At 40.4% G+C, this 17,667-nt stretch overlaps 1 protein-coding gene across 1 annotated transcript in view; it reads left to right on the top strand.

The window, feature by feature from the left end:
* The window catches only part of LOC126100745 (protein rhomboid-like), a 128,120-nt gene that overhangs the window by 90,852 nt on the left and 19,601 nt on the right, over positions 1-17,667 (top strand). The window contains exon 7 of the mRNA XM_049911369.1: positions 760-873. Coding sequence (XP_049767326.1) covers positions 760-873 — 114 coding nt within the window. The remainder of the gene's footprint in view (positions 1-759; positions 874-17,667) is intronic.

Raw genomic sequence — 17,667 nt, 5'->3', positions numbered from 1 at the left:
AGAAATTAATAATGCAAATTACGTTTGATTAATTTGTAAACAAAATATTAGTGTGTCATTTTCCTAACATAAATTGGAGTTACAAATTTAATTTGTTTTCATTTAATGGTAGCCATATAGTTCAAAATGATTGCTAGAGCTGAAAATCAGTATGTTTACATTTATAATAAAGGATGGCATAATGCCTCTTTAATTACAAACAATGTTGCAAGTATTTTACATTGCTGGCCTATTGTACTGCAAACTTTGATCAAACAATGTATACAATGCAAACAGAATGTGAGGAAAATACAAGTACTAGTGGTAGTCATTAAAGAATTCAGCTAATTAGTGGCTTCAATGTTAACAAAAATATTCCTACTAATTACAGAGTGTGGATATTAAGAATACTTGAATTTTATGTGGTCATGAGCTTTCTATTTGATTTCTAGCCAGAACATCCTTGTTAATCCACATAGTAATTATAACAACATAATTTGTATCAAACTGCAATATTTGAAAATATTTTATACTCATATCTGAGGCTTAAATGGCTCTTCAGAGGATGTTCTGGAACAGTATTTTAATGTATTAATTCTCATACTTACATCCTTGAAAGAATATTTTTTTATTTTGTTTCACTTTCAATTTTATTTATTCTTCTGTTTAAATTTTTTATGGTGTAATAGACATTTCTTCTGCTTAAGTTTCCATACGTTGTTTCTTAGTTTTAAGTTTCATTTTGACTAATAAATCTTTTTTTTAATTTTTTTCTTCCAGAACTGGAGTGAGATGAAGTACAATACTTACCAAGTAATGATACTAACAATAATAATTTTATATGATTTCACTGTGGCAGTGTACTATAGGTATTACAATGCTGGAGATGACAAGGTATGTATACTGAATGAACCTGCTTCTTTCCACATTACCCAATATTAGTTTTTGCTAATTTTCTGTATTACAAATTTGTTACCCTGGAACAAAAAAGCCTGTCAATGTAAAGGAATTTTGCATGTGTATCACTGCATGAACAGTGGAAAGCAGCAATTTCACACAGCACAGATTCAGTGCATATTGTGTTTGCATTTCAACTTTTCACAAATTTCTAAATGACAGAAGAATGGAAAAGAAAATTGAGGGTGTGTTAGAAGACAATCAGTTTGGCTTTAGAAAAGGTAAAGGTACCAGAGAGGCGATTCTGGCATTGCAATTTATAATGGAGGCACAAGTAAAGAAAAATCAATACACATTCGTGGGATTTGTTGACCTGGACAAAGTGTTCAACAATGTAAAATGGTGCAAGATGTTCGACGTTCTGAGAAAAATAGGGTCAAGTTATAGGGAGAGATGGATAATATATGATATGTACAAGAACCTAGAGGGAATAATAAGAGTGGATGACAAAGAATGAAGTGCTCATATTAAAAATGGTGTAAGACAGGTATGTAGGTTTTTGCTCTTACTGTTCAATCTGTATATCAAAGAAGCAATGATGAAAATAATAGAAAGGTTCAGGAGTTGGATTAAAATTCAAGGTGAAAGGGTATCAGTGATATGATTCACTGATGAGTTGCTATCCTGAATGAAAGTGAAGAAGAATTGCATGATCTGCTGAATGGAATGAACAATCTAATGAGTACAGAATATGGACTGAGAGTAAATCGATGAAAGATGAAAGTAATGAGAAGTAGCAAAAATGAGAACAGTGAGAAACTTAACATCAGGACTGATTGTCACAAAGCAGATGACATTAAGGAATTCTTGTGCCTAGGCAGCAAAATAACCAATGACAGATGGAGGAAGGAGAACATAAAAAGAAGACTAGTACTGGCAAAAGGGGCATTCCTGTCCAAGAGAAGTCTACTAGTATTGAACATAGACCTTAATTTGAGGAAGAAATTTCTGAGAATGTATATTTGGGCACAGCATTATATGTAGTGAAACGTGAATTGTGAGAAAACTGAAACAGAAGATAATTGAAGCATTTGAGATGTGGTGCTACAGACAAATATTGAAAATTAGGTGGAATGATAAAGTAAGGAATGAGGAGGTTCTGCACAGAATCAGAGAGGAAAGGAATATATGGAAAACAATGATGAGGAGAAGGGACAGGATGTTAGGATATCTGTTAAGACTTCCATGGTACTAGAGGTAGCTGTAGAGGGCAAAAACAATAAATGAAGACAGAGATTGGATTACATTCAACAAATAATTGAGGAGCAAACAACGAAAAAGCCAGGATGGAATGTAACAATATTATGAGAAGGAAAGTTGCTGCCCACCATATAGAGGAGATGCTCAGTTGCAGGTAGGCACAACAAAAAGACTTTCACAATTAAAGCTTAGGGCCATTGGCCTTCATCAAAAATAGATACACATACGCGCATGCACACACACACACACACACACACACACACACACACACACACACACAAACATGACTGCACTCTCAGGCAACTTCCTAAGGCCCATAAACATAACCACCCAGGTTTTCCCATCGGGTACTGTGGCCCCACTGAGAGAATCTCTGATCTCGTAGACCAACACCTTCAAACTATTACCTGGAACCTATCCTCCTATACCAACCATATCCTCCACCGACTCTCCACAGTTCCTGACCCTTTACCACATGGTGCCCTGGTCATCACTATTGATGCCACCTCTCTGTACACTAACATTGCTAATGCCCATGGCCTTACTGCTATTGAACACTACCGTTCCCAAAGCCCGACGGATTCCAAACCAACAACCTCCTTCCTAGTCACCATGATCAACTATAGCCTCATCCACAATTACTTCTCCTTTGAAGGCGTTACCTACAAACAAATCTGGGGTATGGCTATGGGCATCCACATGGCACCATCCTATGCCAACCTATTCATGTGCCATCTAGAGGAATCCTTCCTAAAAACCCAGAACCCTAAACCTCTCACCTGGTTCAGATTCCTTGATGACATCTTTGCTGTCTGGATCACAGGTGAGGACACCCTATCCAAATTCCTCCAGAACCTCAACAGCTTCTCCTTCCCATTTGCTTCACTTGGTCCTACTCAACCCAACAAGCCACCTTCCTAGATGTTGGCCTCCACCTTGAAGATGTCTACATCAGTACCTCCGTCCACATCAAACTTACTAACCACAAGCAATACCTCCACTTTGACAGCTGCCACCCATTCCATACGAAGAAGTCCCTTCCACACAGCCTAGCCACCCATGGTCATCACATCTGCAGTGATGAGCTGCCCCTCTCAAAATATACTGAGGGTCTCACTGAAGCCTTCACTTACTGTAATTATCCTCCCATCCTTGTACAAAAATGAATCTCCCGTGCCTTATCTTTCCTGTCTCACACCACCTCCCAATGTGCCACCGTCCGACCACAGAGGAGCATTCCCCTCGTAGCTCAGTACCACCAAGGACTGGAGCAACTGAATTCCATTCTCCACAAGGGTTTCGATTACGTCTCATTGTGCCATAAAATGAGATGTCCTGCCCCTATACTTCCCACCCCTCCCACAGTGGTATTCTGCCATCCACCAAACCTATACAATATGCTCGTCCATTGTTACACAACGCCTGCTCCCAATCCCTTACCTCATGGCTCATACCCCTGCAATAGACCAAGATGCAACACCTGCCCCATACATCCTCCCACCACCACCTACTACAGTCCAGCCGCTAACATCACCTATCCCATCAAAGGCAGGACTACCTGTGAAACTGGTCATGTGGTCTACAAGCAAAGCTGCAACCACTGTGCTGCATTCTATGTAGGCATGACAACCAACAAGCTGTCTGTCCGCATGAATCACCACCAACAAACTGTGGCCAAGAAACAGGTTGATCACCCTGTTGCTGAACAAGCTGCCAAACATGATATCCTTCATTTTAATGACTGCTTCACAGCCTGTGCCATGTGGATCCTTCCCACTAACAGAGCTTTTCTGAACTGCGCAGGTGGGAACTTTCCCTGGAATACGTCCTATGTTCCCATAACCCTCCTGGGTTCAACCTTCATTAGTCATTGTATTCATCCATCCAGCCACTTCCCTGTTCCCATTCCAGTACTACAAAGCCATAATTTCACCACCACACCCAGTCTTTTTATTTCTCTCATTTTCCGCTACTTCCCCCCCCCCCCCCCCCCCTCCCCATCTCTCCCATAACCTCTGTCTAACCTGTAGCACTTCACTGTCCACCACCCCACCATACATCCCTCCTCCTCCCCAGCCCAGTCACCACTCCCAACATGCACTGGTGTTGCTCGCAGTGTGGTTTCAGTTGCCTGAGACTGCAATCATGTGTGTGAGTTGCATTTACGTGAGTGTGTGTGCGTATGCATGTGTGTGTCTATTGTTGATGAAGGCAAATGGCCAAAAGCTTTAATTGTGTAAGTCTTTTTGTTGTGCCTATCTGTAACACAGCAGCTCTTGCTATATGGTGAGTAGAAACTTTCCTTCTCATAAAATAACTGAGGATGTAAATTGCAAGTGCTACTCTGAGATGAATTTGGCACAGGAGAGGGATTTGTAGCAGACCACATCAAACCAGTCAGAAGAAGAAGAATAATGAAAAAAAACAACACTATCTGGTTTTGGATATATGATGCAAACTAGTCAAAAGAATCAGGTAACATGTGCAACTAGTAGGCCAAATACCCTCAGACTTCATGAATAATATTTCAGTCCCACTACCAAAGAAGGCAGACTCTACCAGATTTATTACCAAATAGTTAGATTAATAAAGCATGATTGTGAAGTACTTTTCTGAGAGTATATGTAGCCTTATAAGGAAGAGAAACATGGACAATAAATAGTACAGAAGCTTTTGAAACAAACAGCTACAGAAGAATGCTGATGATTGGAGTGGTAGATGAAGTAACTAATCAAGGGGTACTGAATGCAATTGGAGAGAAAAGAACTTTATGGCACCACTTGACTGAAGGAAGGGAAAGGTTGGCATGGCACACATCATGGGGATTCAAGGAATTTTTAATTTTGCAATGGAGGGAACTGAGGAAGATAAAAATTGTCAAGGGATACCAAGGACTGAATATAGTAAGCAGACTGTAATAGACATGGGATGCAGTAGTTAAGCAAACATGAAAAGACTTGCATAAGTCAAACTGCTGTGGAGAGCTGTATCAAAGCACTCATTAGACTGATGACAAGAATGTAGATCTCCTTTCTGATTCATACACAAGGAAGCGAAGTGTACATAAAAATTATGTTTATTTCTCATATTTTGGTCATGTAAATCACAAATCGTGATTCAAAGCAGTCTCTGCATGCTGTGTAATTATATACTTTATGTTTCCCCATTTCCTGAATGGATATATTATTTCCTTTAGCTTCACTGTCCCAGAAGGATATTTTCATGCGAAATTTGAGTTGTAAAGCCCATAAAATAAGTTGACTCACATTAAACTTGACTTCGCAATTGATTTGCCTGTGTGTCAACTCAAATTTAATTTGTTATCCTTCTAAACATTAAGTAGTTTTACCCACAGTCTCACTTAGTGTATGACTATTAACATGATTTCTGGTACCAGCTGGTCATTATCCATGTTACTAAAATGCTAACATAGTCCATAGTGCAAGCTATCAGTTGCAGGTGCTTGTCTAATGGCTCCCAGGGACAACAAAATTTTGATTTTCAGTATTTCATGTAGTTACTGAGCAACCTTAAAAATATAAGATTCTGTCATAACCTGCTCATTAAGAGGTATGATCTCATGTTAAAAGTTTAACACAGTAGGACATTTATTAAAATTATGTATATATCTTGACACACATTCACACACACACAACTACATAGACAACCAAATGTATGTGCTCAAGTACCAGTGATACTGCTACTGTCAGCATGTACGTTTGAATATTTGTGAGTGAATGTATGCACTTTTACTAGAAATAGAGCGAGAGCTCAAAAGCTAGTGGTGACTGTTTTTATGAAATGAAATTTTGTGAGTTGAGAGGGTATACGATTTTATTTCAGTGATCACTAAGTAAAGCCATATTTGTAAAGAACTTGACAGTATGTGCCCACTTATTGGTATAATGTTGGGAAAAAGCTCTGACTCAGTTGGAAATGGTGACAGAAAGCCACTGTATCATCTCCTGAGGCAATCTGGCCCACAACTGTTGTTACTGGTCCTTAATATCCTGGATACTGACACTGGGATGAAGTTGATGTTTGAACTGGTCCCACACGTGTTCTATCAGAGACAGATATGAGGATCAAGTTGACCATGAGAGTGCCTCAACATCTCACATACAACTCATAGAGACACATGCCATATATGGACAAGCACTTTCTATTGAAACATGGCACCACAATACTGTCACATGAGAGGTAACACATGAGGACATCGAATGTCTATGACATACTACAGAGTTCCCTTGATCACTGCCATTTGTGATCTGAAATCTGATGGCTCACCACACCATGACATCATGAATAACACTGCTGTGTACCTCAAAAACAATAGGAGTATGGGGCCTCTCTCCAGGTCACCACCATATTCATTGATGATCATCCAGGGTTGCACACAATTGCAATTCATTTTTGAACACAACGTGACACAATTCATCAGCAGTCCCTGCTTCCCAGTCACAGCATCACTTTGAATGCAATCATTTTTGTTGTTATGTTAATGGCAGACTACACACGAGACAATAATTCCCTAATCTACCTGCTGCTAGTCTCCAACCAATAGAGCAGGATGACACAGAATGTTGCATGGAGTCCATTACTTGTTCTCAGAAGGCAGGCATAACTGTGAAGAGGCTACAATGTGTTTCATGCACAATACAGTGATCTTCCCTTGTGGCACTCAAATGTGGTCGACCATAATCTTGATGATGAGTACCTACTCTCATGTTTCCACACAGTCCAACATCAGGCCACTGTTACATCCAAATGCCCGACAAATCTGGATATTGCACAGTTCAACCATTCATCCAAACAGAGACCTACAATGAGGCTCCTTTCAGACTGTCAGGTTCTGACAGTGCTGGTATTTCCATGTCCTTTGCAGTGATTACTTGACATCTGACACTGTTCATGCCCAATATATACCTACAAGGTCTGGTAAAAACACTATACAAACAACACTAATCCTCTGTGGTGGTTGTTCTACCTGTCCCAGAGAATTGCAACTCTTACTCATTTACATACTCACTCACGGTTTGTACATGTGTGAAGTTACATTGACATCTGACCATATCTTCTGCATACTTCATGTTCTTTGTTAGGCAGTATGTATCTTCTAAGGGCTTCTATGGTGAATACTGCAGAGTAATCCAAGTTGTCAGTAAAGTAACAGGTGACATATTGTTTTCATGCTGTTAGCTGAATGAACAAATGAAGTTACATTGACATCTGGCCATGTCTCCTGGATGCTTCACATTCTTTGTCAGGCAGTATGTATATCCTGAGGACTTCTATGATGAATATTGCAGAGAAATCCAAGTTGTCAGTAAAGTAACAGGTAATTTACTGTTTTAATTCTCTCAGCTGAATGAACAAGAATACCTATGAACATTTGATTATACATCCAGTCATCATTACTACAACAGGCCACATTTGCAACCAAGATGCCAGTAAAGAAAGGTCTTTTTTGCTAAACATGGTGGAGTAGTATGAAGATAGATGAGAGAGTGAATAATTTCACCTGTAACTTTGCATCATAAAACCTCACAAGGTAAACATTGGGAATATAGAGAGACTTTTCTCTTTTTTCTCTACAGTTCACCTGCCTCTTCAAACAAACTTCTCCTGGAAACTAGTCTTGCATTTGCTCATCAGCATGCATTTATTCCTCAACAGCATACATTCATTCAGTCACACATTGTTGTCCCTAAATACCATCATGAATAACAGGTTCAAGGATATGGAATGATCAAGTTAAACATTAACATACAGAAGCAACCATTGATGCCTACTTCTGTAAAGTATACAACAACGAAGTATGACTAGTGCTAATCTACTCACACTGATCACTATGATAATCACTCATAGATTACTTTGTATATGTACCACATATTAAGAAAAAGAAACTGTATCTTAAGAAAAACCATTGCTTCTTCTACAGTACTACTAAGCTGGTGTAAAAACACCAGCTGAGTAGTACAGTAGAAAAAGCAATGGTTTTTCTTAATATATAGTTTCTTTTAATACTTCATATTATAATTATACAGAATTTACATGTAAGACTCCAAATATTGTGATAAATTGTAGGAGTTGCTATTCTTTTAGTTTGTTTTTGAATATATGAGGATTTTCAATTTCCTTCCTGATGTCTACATGCAACTTGTTGCAAATTTTTGCACCAGAATGTAAAAATCCATTATGAGCCCTAGAGAGTGATGCATATTGCATTGTCTATATGAAAATATGCCTACTTTTAATACAGACAGTGTGCTCATGGATTGCTGACTTCACCCTACATTCATTCTAGTTATCAACCACCACAACACGTTAGGAAGTAATTGTATTAATACATAAGTGTAAGAATCACTAGATCCCTGAGAAGGCTTTTGCAATACATTCAGTTACCAATTTTACATAATATTCTTACTGCCTGCTATTGTAGAATAATTACTTTTTTGACATTAGCTGCAGAGCTCTGAAGATTATGTCATAGGAAAATACAGAGTGAAAATATGGTAGAAGTCCTATTTGTAAGAAATATGAGCTTTTTGATTACCCTAACCTCATGTTGGTGCCACCTCCATTTCTTATTCATCTGGATGTCAAGTTGCTTCAGCGTGGAGAATCATCCAGTGCACACCCACTGATCTCTGCTGTCACCTTCCAGTCATTTTTATTTATTTGTAACTGCATAACATGAGTCTTTGTAAGATTAAGGGTTAAACTGTTCACTGCAAGACAGACTCAAGTCTCTTCCATTATTCTCCTAGCTGTATCTGATAGGTATGTGTTTGAATCTTTTATCTGTACACTTGTGTCATCAGTGAACATTCTAGTTTTTTAAGAGTCCTCTAATGTCCTGGGCAAATCATTAAAGTAACTAAAAACAGGGACAGGCCAAGCACAGAACCTTATGACACATCATACTTAGTGTTCCTCACTCTGAATTTATTATTTTCCTGTTGTACCATTTGCTAATGTGACCCTCTGTCTTCTGTTATTAAAATAAGAACCCATCCATGTAAATGAAATGATCTACAAAACCATAAGATCACAGAAAATTTCAACAGAGTAATTTTTCTAGTTCAGTTTTACTAGAATTGAATTTGTGAGACCATACAGTTTTCTCAGTAGTGAAACATTTACAGAAACCAACCTTAACTGTTGTTAAAAAGAATTCTCAGAAAAGTGATTCAATATTTTGTTGTATATTATCTTTACAAAAAAGAGCACATAGAATGGGGAAGTTGAGTCTATAATTAGGGGTCACCTGCTTATCTTCACTTTTATAAATGGACATACATCAGTCTCTCAGGAAATATACCTCGACTGCCTCCAAATGTAAGTCAACAGGAGTGCTAACAAGTTTGCACAGGATTTTAGTACTTTTGATGAGAACCATGAGAGTTTTACAGGCAGAAAAAAGTCTAAGCAATGACTCGTACATTAATAATGGAAGCAATAAATCAAAATTGATTTGGAAGATTATAAACAATAGCATAGGAAAATGTAAAACCAAGACCCCTAATTTCAAAATTAAAAGTGAGGGTAAAGTGATAGAAGATGCTCAACAGGTAGCCAATATATTCAATGAACATCATGTGAACATAGCACCGAACCTAATTAAAAGTCTGTGCAATTCAAACAACAAAAACATAAAAGTACCAACTTGTGAAAAGACAATGTTTCTGTACCCAGTAACAGAATGTGAAGTTACAAATGCTATTAATAACCTAAAAAATAGTGTCTTGTGGTATTGACAGAATTCCAGTCTAGGTAATCAAACATAGTTCTACCAGTATAGATACTCACCTAACTGACATTATCAATACTTCTTTCAGGACAGGGGTGTTCCCATCAAAACTAAAACTCTCCATAATAAAGCCCTTCACAAAAAGGATAGTACAGCTGATGTAAATAATTATAGGCCATTGTTATTATTGTCAGGTTTCCTTAAAGTAATTGAAAGAGTAATGTATGAAAGGCTAGCTGACTTCTTGAATAAAAATAAAATACTGATTAATGCTCAAAATGGGTTTAGAAAGAACAGATCCACAGAAACAGCAGTCTTCCAATTCATGAAAATGGTTCTAAATGCCTTGAACAAGGGCGAATTAAGCTGTGGAATATTCTTAGATTTATCTAAAGCATTTGGTTCAATCAACCATGACTTATTGCTTATGAAACTAGAATGATATGGGGTCTGTGGACTTGCCTTCAAACAGTTCAAGTCTTATCTCTCTGATAGACAACAGAAAGTACAAATATGTCATGAAGGCAAAGAGTATGTTTCAGATTTCAAAAAAGCTAGCTATGGAGTGCCCAGGGTTCTGTGTTAGGCCCTCTGTTGTTCTTGGTGAACATAAATGATTTGCCAAACCATCTGACAGTTGCAGAAATGGTGATGTTCACTGATGACACTAGCACTTTTATAAAAGGATACACTGAGGATGATCTACAGCAGAGTGTCTCTAGGACAATAAATGAGACAGGAAAATGGTTTAGTGATAATGCTTTGATCATAAGGATAAAACAGTATTGATGAATTTCAGTAATATTAAAAGTAAAGTTAGAAGAAGAGTAAAAGCTGAGTTAGGGAACTTTGTTATTGCACAAGCTCCATACACAAAATTCCTCAGTATATGGGTGGATGAGCAATTGAGATGGGAAAAGCATCCAGAAGTTTTGAGTAAAAAATTAAGTAAATGCTGCTATGTGCTAAGAATGCTTTGGGAATACTGCAACACTGAATCGTTTCTGTGTGCCTATTATGCTTACATGAACAGTTTGCTTAGATATGGTGTGATCTTCTGGGGAAATACAGGCACAGCAAAACAAACTTTCAAACTTCAAAAAAGAGCTATTAGAATAATGAAAGGGGTTCCCTGCAGAGTGTCATGCAGGGAAATATTTAAAGAATTTAAAATAATGAGTCTTCCTAGCTTATACACCCCTGGAAATTGAAATAAGAACACCGTGAATTCATTGTCCCAGGAAGGGGAAACTTTATTGACACATTCCTGGGGTCAGATACATCACATGATCACACTGACAGAAGCACAGGCACATAGACACAGGCAACAGAGCATGCACAATGTCGGCACTAGTACAGTGTATATCCACCTTTCGCAGCAATGCAGGCTGCTATTCCCCATGGAGACGATCGTAGAGATGCTGGATGTAGTCCTGTGGAACGACTTGCCATGCCATTTCCACCTGGCGCCTCAGTTGGACCAGCGTTCGTGCTGGACGTGCAGACCGCGTGAGACGACGCTTCATCCAGTCCCAAACATGCTCAATGGGGGACAGATCCGGAGATCTTGCTGGCCAGGGTAGTTGACTTACACTTTCTAGAGCACGTTGGGTGGCACGGGATACATGCGGACGTGCATTGTCCTGTTGGAACAGCAAGTTCCCTTGCCGGTCTAGGAATGGTAGAACGATGGGTTCGATGACGGTTTGGATGTACCGTGCACTATTCAGTGTCCCCTCGACGATCACCAGTGGTGTACGGCCAGTGTAGGAGATCGCTCCCCACACCATGATGCCGGGTGTTGGCCCTGTGTGCCTCGGTCGTATGCAGTCCTGATTGTGGCGCTCACCTGCACGGCGCCAAACACGCATACGACCATCATTGGCACCAAGGCAGAAGCGACTCTCATCGCTGAAGACGACACGTCTCCATTCATCCCTCCATTCACGCCTGTCGCAACACCACTGGAGGCGGGCTGCACGATGTTGGGGCGTGAGCGGAAGACGGCCTAACGGTGTGCGGGACCGTAGCCCAGCTTCATGGAGACGGTTGCGAATGGTCCTCGCCGATACCCCAGGAGCAACAGTGTCCCTAATTTGCTGGGAAGTGGCGGTGCGGTCCCCTACGGCACTGCGTAGGATCCTACGGTCTTGGCGTGCATCCGTGCGTCGCTGCGGTCCGGTCCCAGGTTGACGGGCACGTGCACCTTCCGCCGACCACTGGCGACAACATCGATGTACTGTGGAGACCTCACGCCCCACGTGTTGAGCAATTCGGCGGTACGTCCACCCGGCCTCCCGCATGCCCACTATACGCCCTCGCTCAAAGTCCGTCAACTGCACATACGGTTCACGTCCACGCTGTCGTGGCATGCTACCAGTGTTAAAGACTGCGATGGAGCTCCGTATGCCACGGCAAACTGGCTGACACTGACGGCGGTGGTGCACAAATGCTGCGCAGCTAGCACCATTCGACGGCCAACACCGCGGTTCCTGGTGTGTCCGCTGTGCCGTGCGCGTGATCATTGCTTGTACAGCCCTCTCGCAGTTTCCGGAGCAAGTATGGTGGGTCTGACACACCGGTGTCAATGTGTTCTTTTTTCCATTTCCAGGAGTGTATATCTATGAATGTGTACGCTTTCTGGAAACTCGCCAGGAATTTTCAACATTAAATAATCAGTTTCATAACACTGAAACAGGGAACAGGGATGATTTTCACAGAGACACCCACAAAGGAGCACTCTACCAAAAAAAATATAGGGGATGTTGAATCACAAACAGGCACAACAAAAAGACTGCTAAACATGTCAGCTTTCAACAAAAAGCCTCTCTTCTGAAGTGGACAAAACACACACACACACACACACACACACACACACACACACACAAATGCACACACACACACACATGACCACAATCTCTGGTCACTGAGGCTCTACTGTGAGCAACTGCGCATGAAAGGACAAGCAGTCTCGGTGGTGAGGGTAAGGATGATGCTAGGGTGGGGAGAGAAGGGACAGCAAGGATAGAGGTGCCTTATCTCTCCACCATGTTCCAGAGTCGCATCTGGCCACAAAGGAGTATTCTTCTCATGACTAAGCATCATCCAGGACTGAGGTAACTGAATCACAGTCTCAGTCAGGGTTTCGACTACCTCTTGTTGTGATCTGAAGTGGGGAATAGCCTATCCATTATTCTTCCCACCTCTCCCACAGTGGCGTTCTACCACCCACTAAACCTACACAATATCCTTGTCCACCCTACTCCTGCCTTGATCCCAATCCCTTGCCTCATGGCTCATATCCCTGTAATACACCTAGAAGCAAGGTATGTCCCATACATCCCCCCACCATTACCTACTCCAGTCTGGCCACAAGCATCACCTATCTATCAAATGCAGAGCTACCAGCAGAAGCAGTCATACGATCTACAGGCACACAGTGGTAATCACTGTGTGGCTTTCTACATGGGCAAGACAACCAATAAGCTGTCTGTCCGCATGAATGGCCACCAATAAACTGGGCCAAGAGACAGCTGGACTACCCAGTTGCTGAGCATGCTGCCCACTGCTTCACAGCCTGCACCATCTGAATCCTTCCTGCAAATAACAGTTTTTCTGCAATGTACAGTAGTGATTCTCCCTGCAATATGTCCTACATTCCCATAACACCATGGTCTTCATTAGTCCCTGTCCTTCATCCACCCACCCCTTCCCTGCTCCCATTTCAGCACTACACAGCCTTCTACCATCCCTCACTGCTACCCTGCTATCCTCCACTTCCCCACCCTAGCCTCCTCCTCACCCCCACCACACATCTTGTTTCTTCTGTCATGTGCTTTTGCTTGCAATACAGCCTTAATGGCCAGAGATAGTGGTCATGAGTAGGTGAGTTGTGCCTGTGTGTGAGTGTGTGTGAGTGTGTGTGTGTGTGTGTGTGTGTGTGTGTGTGTGTGTGTGTTTGTGTGTGTGTGGTCTACTTTAGAAGAAGGCCAATTGGCTGAAAGCTCACATGTTTTGTAGAATTTTTGTTAAGCCTGTCTGCAACTCAATATCTTCTCTTTATGGTGAGTAGCAATCTATCCTTTTCATAATATTGCCTCAAGTCTTGATTTGCGAAAGTCCTTTGAATTAAATAAAGCTGCTTCTGTCAAGCATAAGACACACTGATCTCAGACATTAGCCACACTTTTCTTTGGCTCCCTCTGTAAATGTCCCAGACTCGTCACAAAAAGAATACTAGACTAATAATGAAGTAATACCTCTTTTATGAAAGAATTAAATTTCTCACCTATTATGTGTTCTTAGTACACTTCTTCCCATTTCTCCTGTAAATTCTGTCACAATTTCTGATAGCCTTGTGTGCAAGATGTATGAGACAGGCAAAATACCTTCAGACTTCAAGAAGAATATAGCAGTTCCAATTCCAAAGAAAGAAGTTCCTGAAAGGTGTGAAAGTTATTAAACTATCAGCTTAATAAGTCATTGTTGCAATTAATTCTTTAGAGAAGAATGGAAAAACTGATGGAAGATAACTAGAAGAAGGTAAGTTTGTATTCTGGGAAAATGTAGGAACATGCAAGGCAATACTGACACTATGACTTAACTTAGAAGTTGGGTTAAGGAAAGACAAATCTACGATTATAGAATTTGAAAACTTGGAGAAAGATTTTGACAATGTTGACTAGAATACTGTCTTTGAAATTCTGAAGGTGTCAGGGGTAAAATACAGGGAATAAAAGATTATTTACAACTTGTACAGAAACAAGCCTTTCCCCATAAACCATGGACCTTGCCGTTGGTGGGGAGGCTTGCGTGCTTCAACGATACAGATAGCCGTACCGTAGGTGCAAGCACAATGGAGGGGTATCTGTTGAGAGGCCAGACAAATGTGTGGTTCCTGAAGAGGGGCAGCAGCCTTTTCAGTAGTTACAGGGGCAACAGTCGTGATGATTGACCGATCTGGCCTTGTAATGCTAACTTAAATGGCCTTGCTGTTGTGGTACTCAGAAATGCTGAAAGCAAGGGGAAACTACAGTCGTAATTTTTCCTGAGGGTATGTAGCTTTACTGTATGATTAAATGATGATGGCATCCTCTTGGGTAAAATATTCCGGAGGTAAAATAGTCCCCCATTTGGATCTCCAGGCGGGGACTACTCAAGAGGACATCGTTATCAGGAGAAAGAAAACTGGCGTTCTATGGATTGGAGCGTGGAATGTCAGATCCCTTAATCGGGCAGGTAGGTTAGAAAATTTAAAAAGGGAAATGGATAGGTTAAAGTTAGATATAGTGGGAATTGGTGAAGTTCGGTGGCAGGAGGAACAAGACTTTTGGTCAGGTGAATATAGGGTTACAAATAGAAAATCAAATAGGAGTAACGCACGAGTAGGTTTAATAATGAATAAAAAAATAGGAGTGTGGGTAAGCTACTACAAACAGCATAGTGAATGCATTATTGTGGCCAAGATAGACATGAAGCCCATGCCTACTACAGTAGTACAAGTTTATATGCCAACTAGCTCTGCAGATGACGAAGAAATTGATGAAATGTATGATGAGATAAAAAAAATTATTCAGATAGTGAAGGGAGACGAAAATTTAATACTCATGGGTGACTGGAATTCGACAATAGGAAAAGGAAGAGAAGGAAACGTAGTAAGTGAATATGGATTAGGGCTAAGAAATGAAAGAGGAAGCTGACTGGTAGAATTTTGCACAGAACATAACTTAATCATAGCTAACACTTGGTTCAAGAATCATGAAAGAAGGTTGTATACATGGAAGAACCCTGGAGATACTAGAAGGTTTCAGATAGATTATGTAATTGTAAGACAGAGATTTAGGAACCAGGTTTTAAATTGTAAGACATTTCCAGGGGCAGATGTGGCCTCTGACCACAATCTATTGGTTATGAACTGTAGATTAAAACTGAAGAAACTGCAAAAAGGTGGGAATTTAAGGAGATGGGACCTGGATAAACTGAAAGAACCAGAGGTTGTACAGAGTTTCAGGGAGAGCATAAGGGAACAATTGACAGGAATGGGAAAAAGAAATACAGTAGAAGAAGAACGAGTAGCTTTGAGGGATGAAACAGTGAAGGCAGCAGAGGATCAAGTAGGTAAAAAGATGAGAGCTAGTAGAAATCCTTGGGTAACAGAAGAGATACTGAATTTAATTGATGAAAGCAGAAAATACAAAAATGTAGTAAATGAAGCAGGCAAAAAGGAATACAAATGTCTCAAAAATGAGATCAACAGGAAGTGCAAAATGGCTAAGCAGGGATGGCTAGAAGACAAATGTAAGTATGTAGAGGTGCATGTCACTAGGGGTAAGATAGATACTGCGTACAGGAAAATTAAAGAGACCTTTGGAGAAAAGAGAACCACTTGCATGAATATCAAGGGCTCAGATGGAACCCCAGTTCTAAGCAAAGAAGGGAAAGCAGAAAGGTGGAAGGAGTATATAGAGGGTTTATATAGGGGCGATGTTCTTGAGGACAATATTATAGAAATGGAAGAGGATGTAGATGAAGATGAAACGGGAGATATGATACTGCGTGAGGAGTTTGACAGAGCACTGAAAGACCTAAGTTGGAACAAGGCCCCGGGAGTAGACAAAATTCCATTAGAACTACTGTCAGCCTTGGAGGAGCCAGTCCTGACCAAACTCTACCATCTGGTGAGCAAGATGTATGAGGCAGGCGAAATTCTCTCAGACTTCAAGAAGAATATAACAATTCCAATACCAAAGAAAGCAGATGTTGACAGATGTGAAAATTACCAAACTATCAGTTTAATAAGTCACAGCTGCAAAATACTAACATGAATTCTTTACAGACAAATGGAAAAACTTGTAGAAGCCAACCTCGGGGAAGATCAGTTTGGATTCCGTAGAAATGTTGGAACACATGAGGCAATACTGACCCTACAACTTATCTTAGAAGAAAGATTAAGGAAAGGCAAACCTATGTTTCTAGCATTTGTAGACTTAGAGAAAGCTTTTGACAATGTTAACTGGAATACTCTCTTTCAAATTCTGAAGGTGGCAGGGGTAAAATATAGGGAACGAAAGGCTATTTACAATTTGTACAGAAACCAGTTGGCAGTTATAAGAGTCGAGGGACATGAAAGGGAAGCAGTGGTTGGGAAGGGAGTGAGACAGGGTTGTAGCCTCTCCCCAATGCTATTCAATCTGTGTATTGAGCAAGCAGTCAAGGTAACAAAAGAAAAATTCAGAGTAGGTATTAAAATCCATGGAGAAGAAATAAAAACTTTGAGGCTCACCAGTGACATTGTAATTCTGTCAGAGACAGCAAAAGACTTGGAAAAGCAGTTGAATGGAATGGACAGTGTCTTGAAAGTAGGGTATAAGATGAACATCAACAAAAGGAAAATGAGGATAATGGAATGTAGTCAAATTAAACCGGGTGATGCTGAGGGAATTAGATTAGGAAATGAGACACTTAAAGTAGTGAAGGAGATTTGCTACTTGGGGATCAAAAGAACTGATAATGGTCAAAGTAGAGAGGGTATAAAATGGAGACTGGCAATGGCAAGGAAAGCGTTTCTGAAGAAGAGAAATTTGTTAACATCAAGTATAGATTTAAGTGCCAGGAAGTCATTTCTGAAAGTATTTGTATGGAGTATAGCCATTTATGAAAGTGAAACATGGACGATAAATAGTTTAGACAAGAAGAGAATAGGAGCTTTCAAAATGTGGTGCTACAGATGAATGCTGAAGATTAGATGGGTAGATCACATAACTAATGAGGAGGTATTG

Source organism: Schistocerca cancellata, chromosome 9 (assembly GCF_023864275.1).
Source record: "Schistocerca cancellata isolate TAMUIC-IGC-003103 chromosome 9, iqSchCanc2.1, whole genome shotgun sequence".
Lineage (NCBI taxonomy): Eukaryota > Metazoa > Arthropoda > Insecta > Orthoptera > Acrididae > Schistocerca > Schistocerca cancellata.
Note: the sequence above shows the minus strand (reverse complement) of the source record. Positions and strands in the feature narration are given on the sequence as shown.